This window comes from Histomonas meleagridis (assembly GCF_020186115.1).
Source record: "Histomonas meleagridis strain 2922-C6/04-10x chromosome Unknown scaffold_61, whole genome shotgun sequence".
Classification (NCBI taxonomy): Eukaryota; Parabasalia; order Tritrichomonadida; family Dientamoebidae; genus Histomonas; species Histomonas meleagridis.
In genome coordinates this window covers 3375508-3384422 of record NW_027150931.1, presented here as the reverse complement: position 1 = coordinate 3384422, position 8915 = coordinate 3375508, and the positions used below count along the sequence as shown (strand labels likewise).

At 26.5% G+C, this 8915-nt stretch overlaps 1 protein-coding gene across 1 annotated transcript; it reads left to right on the top strand.

The window, feature by feature from the left end:
• Window positions 1-7682: 7682 nt before the first annotated feature.
• Window positions 7683-8486, top strand: GO595_011049 (uncharacterized protein; the record flags this gene model as incomplete). The annotated part of the gene is made up of 1 exon (XM_067913796.1): window positions 7683-8486. The coding sequence occupies one exon, from the start codon at window positions 7683-7685 to the stop codon at window positions 8484-8486; it is 804 nt and encodes a 267-aa protein (XP_067769787.1).
• Between the last annotated feature and the right edge of the window lie 429 nt (window positions 8487-8915).

Below are 8915 nucleotides of genomic sequence, written 5' to 3'. Positions count from 1 at the left end.
TATAAAACACTTAATTTATTGATAATTTGTTTGAGAGTTAAATCATTTGGTATCCAATCAAAAAAGCTCTATTTATAATATGAGAGCAACATGGTGTCCATTCAATGCCTGATATTTTGATTGCTTTTCTTACAGAAGATGCACAATCTGTGCATGTACAGGCAATTTTATTTCTATCTAAGTTATAACGAGCTAAATTTTCATCCAAAATTCTGGAAATAACGTTTGATGTTCTGCTTATATCGTCCGGAACCGTTAAACATAATAAATAATAACCACTCTCGATTGTTACCGAAATTCCAATAAAATTATAATTATACCTAGTCCATTCATCAAGAGAAAGAGAATAATATGGACATTGATCATAAATACTTCTAATTTTCGATTGAATCATTAAATAAGTTTCATGGAATCTGATTTCAAATGTCTCTAATAAAGGTAATGAATATGGAAATAATTCGGCAAACGATTTGGACTTTATTATTAAATGTGGAATTGCATTAACTGCAAAAAAATTTATTATTTTATCTAAATCCTTCTTCCATAATTGTGAAGTATAATGTTTTGCTTTAACATGTTTTGAAACATTCCCTGGATCTGAAGAAATATATTTGTTACACAAAGAACAAAAGCCAATTTTACACCCAATCATCATATAAATATAATCATGATTTTTATGTTTTTGTGCAAAAGAAAGAGTAATTGAGTTTGATGGTTTGAGTACAATTATTTTTGGTAATTGATTCAGTCTATTAAGATCAAAAATTTCATTAGCTTTAATAAATGGAATACTTACAATATTTTGCATCCGAAGAAATGATGTGATACCAGATCGATTTGAGAAAATCTAATAAATTTTAATCAAAATTCGAAGTTTGAATCTGAACACATGACTTTGAACTTAAAAATCAAAAATTTTGAATTCAAAAACTGCATCATTTAAGAAATAATGCAATTTTTATAACCAAGTATTTGAATGGTCTATTTTTAACCGGAATTTGGCGGTTAATGTACAAGTACAAGTACCTTTTTTTGAGAAAAATCAATAAACCATTCAAAAAAAAGTACTTTCAGATTGAGAGACACTTTTTGTACATATACTTTGCGTCACTTTTAACCGATTGTACAAGTACTTCATTTTAGGAAACCCTACTTGTAAGGAGAAGGGGCGACAATAATTTCCTATAGACAAAATTCTTAGTAATTTTAAAAATAAACTCTCAGTATAGCGATTAATTCACCAAAATTCGATATTTTTGAAATTATATCGTGACATTTTGCGAAATTATTATTTATATATTTCAATGTACGATGAGAATTTCTAATGTTTATTTTTGACGTTAAAAGAAAGTTGTTCAATGAAACCAACATGTACAAGGGGTTTTAAGCCAAGAAAAAATGATCTCCAAGATGCAACTGATGCTCAACTCCGATATCAAGTTTTACGTTTACAGAAAGAGATCAAAAATTTAAAAACTTCATTTAATTTACATTCATTTAAATATAAGCAATTATCTGAAGAAAACAAATAATTACAAAAAGAAATTGAGTCATTACATCCCAGAAGTGAGCTTTTGCATAGTATAGAGAATAACTGTTATTTAAAAATGCATGTTGATTCTCTTTCAACAAAGAGATACAACAAAAAAGCTATACCTGATTATATATGTCTGTCTAATATGGGACAGTCTTTATGGATGTCAATGGAGTTCAATTTAGGATTCCCTTGTTGGAGAACAATTCAACGTTGGAAGAATGAAGAATATAAAAGGTTAAATATTACAAAAGAGGTATTTGATGGAAGTATATAACATATAGATCATCTTTTGTAAGTGTTTTTAAATGAGAATTATTCCCAAAATAACCATGATGTTATTCTAGCAGTTGACGCAGCTGGTATATCACCAAATGTTATTATACATAAAGATGGATTTATTGAAGGTTTAATGGAGGAATGTTATATTGACAGAGATATAGCTGCTTATTTGAGATCATCTTCAGAGGCATTATTATCATTTATAGATGAAAACAAACAAGATATTATTAACGATTATTTCGTCTATTATATATGTCCAATATCTTCAAGAAATGGTGGTTTCCCTTCATGTAAAAAACCAAAAGAAAATGGTTCATCTGACAATGAAATTGTATCTCAATTAGAATTAATTGCAATATTACATGGTGGCTTGGGTATAAATGTCGTTGGCATTTCATTTGACGGAGATACTGGTTATTTAAAGTTTGTTAAATCAATTTGTGATTAATTTCAAAAATTTAATATTTCTTGTTCTTTACCAAATTTAATCAGTGATTTAAACATGCCTCTTGTTATTGAAGATATGCTCCATCTTGTAAAATGCATGAGGTATAGAATCGTATGTGGAAGTTCAATTTGTGTTTTACCTGATAGAGATTTGGTGATTAACAATAAGGATTATATTGATGTTGGCATCCCAGAATTTATTTTGGATGGAAGTCATAGTAAAAAGATGGACGATATGCTACCAATAATGTTATTTACCGATAATAATATTTTTAAAGCATTTGAAACAAAAAAATTAGTGTTAATATCACTTATTCCTGCAACATTACTTATTAAGTCTGTTATGGATAAAAATTTAAATAGAACTCAAAGAATTGAATGTTTGTCATTATGTTGGGCGTTGATGTATCTTTATAAATAAACTTATAATATGAAAATACGAGATCGAAAACAAACACGCTCAATGTCAGAAAAAAAAAATCCTTACATGTGTATATACGATATAAATACTATTGATAAAGTGATGTCACTCGTATATCCTTTATCAAAACAAAGATATTCATCTTGGTGCTTGTGGTACCCATTGGCTTGAACATTTTTTTGGCCAAGTTAGGAGGTTGTGTCATTACAATCATAGTGCAACAAATTTTATGAGATGTTGCCAACAAGTAATGTATAAAAAAATATGCATACCAAATTCAGACATTAAAATATCTGAAAGAATTTCAGATAGTGGGGCATTCCTTAGTAAAGATGAAGAAATTTTACATTTTGAAATTTCTAAATACATCAAGGAAGCTTCAACAATTTTTGAATTAGATCAAAGTTTGATTTCAGCTAAAATGAAAACATTATTTTCTAAAATTACTGAAAAATTTTCTGATGAAATTTCTCTTAATGACATTATATATAAGTATTTTCAAATAAGTACTGATAAAAAATGGGTATCAATAAGTAATTCAAGAATTGTATCATCAACTGGATATGCTACCATTAGAAGAAATGTTGAATCTTCCCAACTAGTTTAGTAAATTTTTCTTATTGTCACTTTTTCGAATTTTAAACTGCTTCGCCGTCCGACCAAATATATTCAAATAATAATATCTAAAAACGTTACGATACGATTTTTCTAATTTCAAGATATTTGATTGAATTCATTATATAGACAATAAATATATGATATTAAGGAATTTTGTCTAGCCGTTTTTTATAAATTATCAATTTTTCGATTTTTCCAATATTTAGAATGTTGTAACGCGTAAACCATTCAATATTGAATGTTGTAAAAAATAAATTATTTAATAAAAAAGGTGTTCTTACTCAATATCTGTATGTTAATATGAGATAATATTTCATTTTATATAATTCAAGACAATATTTTACAAAATATTGTATTTTGAATGATGGCATGTTCTTTATTTAGGCCAATATTCAAAATATAAATTTTGGCGGTTTTTTAAACGGCTTTGTCGCCCCTTTTTTGTAAGGTTAAAAGAATATCTTGAAATAAATATGAATAAATAATTAATAAACATAGTGATATATATGATGAAAATATATTTAAAAAATATTTTGAATATAAGCTTAATAATAAAGCAATCGATGATAAAAAACAAGTTAGAAAATATACATTAAAACCAAAAGAACAAATCCGTGATATATATGCTATTATTGAATATAAAATATACAATGATAAATTAATAGATGATGAAAAAGTGATAATAAACACACACACACACAGCACACATTCTCTCCCCTGAAGGGGAGCCAGTGTGTTCTCCGCTTCGCTTCGGTGTGTGCCCTCAGCTCACTACGTTCGCCTCGGGACTGAAGTTTACATCTAAAAAATAATAATCATAAAAACATTTTCCACAAGTATACTTATTTATGTGTTCATATATATACATTTAAGTGATTTATTGTTGGGGGGCAAAAATTTTTGAATATATACTTCATAAATATATAACTTTAAAAGCAGAAGCATAAAAAAATCATTTTCACACTTTTCTTTAGAAATGGCCATTTTATCTGTGCATCTGTGAACTATCTGTGCACATAACAAAACCCTTATAAATACATATGTAAACAATCACTCCAAAATAGAACATATAAAAAGTACATACTTTTATAGTTCTATTCTAAAAGTATGCATTTGTACTAGGAATTCATAATAAATCACCGTTAAAAAAATAGAACCATAAAAAGGTCTCAAAAATGGACTTTTGGTGAAAACCATCATTTCCATCTGTGCATCTGCACAGATACAAAATCACTAGAGATTTTATCTATTTCATCATAATTTTTAAAAGTATGTTTTGTAAAGGTTTTTTGTGCAAAAATAAAGGTTATTGTTGTGGCTGCTTAAAATACTCTTTCTCAATATCACTCATTATCTGAGGAGTATTACCCCTTAAAAATGATGCTGGTATTATGTATATATAATCTTTTTTACCAGGTACTGTAAACAACACTTTATATTTATTAGTTTTATTATTATAATCAAGTATTTTAACAATTTCTCCATTCCACTTATTAGGGAAAGTAGACCCCCATTTTATATTATTTGGTTTACTACCATCTTTATTCATAAGTATTAATTGATGTCTAGGTTTTGTAAGCACAGTTCCATCTTTAGCTATTAATGTATACATATTACCCCTTCTATCATCAATTTTATAGCACTCTCTACTTACTTGATATCTTTTCTTAGTTAATCCATCATTTCTAGGTAATATATATCTAACATATGATCCTATAGGTATTATTTAATTCTTTATTCTTTTTTGTTTATCTGATAAATCTATACATTTAAATATATATTCTTTTTCAAGTTTTGGATTATTAAACATTTCTTTTGGTGAACAACCTATAGAACTATGATAACTATTATTATAAATATTGATAAATTTATTCATTCTATGTGGTGTTAGATAAGTATATTTTTTATCAATAATTTCATGTTTAGATTTTTCAGTAGTAGTATTCATATCTTTTAATGTTCTAATAAATCTATCTATAATACCTAGTGAAGAATGATTTTTATCAGTTATAATATGTAAAGATACATTATTATCATTACATAGTTTAATATTATTCTTTTCTATAAATGCTGACTCTTCATCAGATGTTAATTTTATAGGATGATATTTATTAATAAATTGTGTTAAAGTATTATTAATATCTTTAGCAGATTTACTATTTAATGGATATACTACAACATATCTGTTATTAGTTCCAATAAATATATGCCAATATCTTGGGTTATTATTTTTACCGTTATCATATATATCATGAAACCAAGTATTAGGCCTATTACTAAATATCTTTATCATATATGATTTAATATCATTATCTTTTAAATGTCTATCTCTTACACGTTGTTTTATAATAGATTTTATACGTTTTTTCTTAGTATTAGGATATTTATTTTTAACATGGTTTTTAACATGGTTATAAGTCTTAAAGTGAGATTTATCTATGGTATTATTAATACCTTTTTCACTCATATATCTATATTATTTTTATATAATGTAAAATGGGACTAGGCTCTATATTTAGAGGTGTTGATAGATTAATTAGAGGTGGTGGTAGGTTGATGAAAAAAATAGTAAAACCTGTGCAAAGAATATTTGGTAAAATATCACCAATTGTTAAAACAGGTTTTGAAATAGCATCAAAAATACCACAAGTAATTAATAATATTAGAGATCGTGAAAAAGATTTTTCAGATAAAATTGATAATATAGTAGATCAATTACCAAATAGTAGAATTAAAGATAAAATTAAAGATGCTGTTAATAGAGGAAATAATACAGCAGACAAAGTAATAGATAGAGGTAGACAAATATCTGATAAAGTTATGCCATGGGTTAATATAATTAATTATATATATAATTTTATTTTTACATATATTAAAATGACTGAGGTCGAAAAAGAAATTAATATAGAAACATCTGTTGATGATAATAATGAAAATAATAACGTTGATGATAAAGCATCTAACGATGCCGGGCCATATAATGACTCTATAAATATTGAAAAGAAACCAATTAAACAATTAACTAAGGAGGAAAAAGATATCATTATTAATAATGCAAGGAATGTAAATTGATAATGATTATTATGATGATAAATTATTTAAAAATGGTAAAGCCAGAATAGTATTAAAAAAGGATAAACCTTTAACTGTTTCACAAAAATATATTAATGATAATAACAATAATAATTTTAATAAAGTATATTTATCAAATGATCAATTGTTAATGGAACATATTATTGAATTACATTCTCAATTAAATAAATTACAAGGTAAACAAAAGAAATTAAAAAAAAAATATCACAATTTAAAGAATGATATTTATGAAGATATTGATGACACACCAGTTATTAATCCAGTAAACGAAGAAACAAAAGAAATTCAACAAATAAATAATACAGAAAATAACACAGAAAATATAAAGTTAAATGTTAATAATCAACGTGGCTGGAGATCAAGAGTGTCATATTTATAAAACCAATCGATATATATTTTTGTTAATTAAATGGTACATAAAGCAAACCGTAGAATTAGAAAAAACAGGAGGAAAGTAAAGAGAGGTATTAGACATAGAATAATTAATCAATCAATTAATCCAAATCTAAGTCTCGCAGGAGGCTCGAACCTCACAAGGTTCAGTGTTAGAAGTAATTTAATAAATCCAGCTCAAAATCAAACAACAGGTATTTCAGCAAGATCTAGAATGATGCAAAATTTACAAAATCCTTTAGTACCAATAGCTTTATCTCAAACTCTGCCTAACGTAAACCTTGATGCAATTAATAATATGAGAAATCAAAACGATGTCCGCCAACAACAAATTAATGATGCAAAAAGGGATCGTGATGATGAATTGGCAAGAAAAAAACATTTAGATGAACAAGAACACAAATTGGAAAAAGAAACAAGGGAAATTCAAAGAAAATATGAGGAAGAAAAGAAACGAAACGAGTTATTGGAAAAACAACGTGAAGAGACGGATCGCTTAACGGATTATATTGTGAAATTAAGTAAGGAAAATGCTAAATTAAAGAATGAATTTGATTTAAATGAATTGAAAGGTCAAAAAGAGAGATTAAAAGCTGCTATTGCTGAAATGGAGATGAACATTTAACAGCAAGAAGCTGAAATTAATCAAAGTAAAATTAAGAAAGAAATCGATGATTGAGAACACAAAATAAGATATTAGATGAAAAGAAAAAACAAAACCAAGAGATGAGTAAAAAATATGCTGGCGATGTTGGCTTAAAATAATTAGTTGAAATTCAACATGAAAACAATTTAAAGAAATATCATGCAGGGATAGCAGAAGAGCGTTTGAAGATATCGGAAGAGAACTATAATTTAAAGGTTCAATTACAATCCGAGCTGTCTAAAGAAGATATGGATAAAATTAATGCTGAAGAAAGGGCTAAAACAGAAGCTGTTATACAAGATAATATTAGGTTACAACAAGCTATTAAGGATAATGAATTATCACATAAGATATATAAAGAACAACATGATTTATCGGAAACAGAGAAATTAAATAATGTTCAATTACAAACTGACTTATATAAAGCAAAACAACTTAATAATATTGATGATGATACTAATATAGATGAAGAACTACATAATACTATTACTGCTAATGCTCAAACCAAAAAGCAAATTGAACAATTAAATATGCTTGAAAAATCAAGGAATGATCATATGCAATCATACTTTAAATCACAAGAAGCAGCTGCTTCAGCTGATTATTATTTAACTAATAATTCAATTGAGATGCAAAATAAAATAATTGATACTGAAAGGCAAACATTATATATGTTGAAACAATCTGAGGCCTTAAATGATCTTGTTAAAGCCAATACAGAGTTACAAAAAAGTAATTTAGCACAATCAAAAGCACAATATTTACTTGATAATAATGATGCTAATGTTGTATCACAAGTTGCATATTTACAAGATGAATTATCGAAAGCTCAAAATGATCTTTCACAATTATCAACTGATATACAAAGTGTTAAAGACTCTATTAATGAAAGATATGAAATGGTACCAGATGATATTATCCAACAATTTTATCAAAACAACCCTAAATATTATGTAGCAAGTCAGTCATTAAATAACTTAAGTTTGGGATATTTACAAGAACTTGATAGAGATCTTGCTGCTTATATTGATAAAAATGAAACTTCGATTTAATATATATATTATTATATTTTTTAATATATGTATCATTATTTTTATTGCTAGAAAATGTTTGCATCACAAAACCAACAACCAAATGTTATTGACGCAATGTCTGGTAATTTACAAGATTGGTATAATTCAGTGGATGAAGCGGTAAAAGCAAGTGAAATTATTCCAGGTAATTATGAGTATACTACAGCTACCTCTTATGGTAATGTAGGAGATATTAATGCAGGAGATACTACATATGTAGATATATTTACTGAAAGATTTAAAATTATTGGTTTAGATAATTCTTATATTACATTAGAACAAGAAGTCCCTATTACTATACCAAGTCAATCAAATTTAGCATTTCAAGAATACTATGTTGGATATAAATGTTCAGCAGATGCTATTGATCAATATAGAATTTATAGTAATACCGATAAAATACAAGAT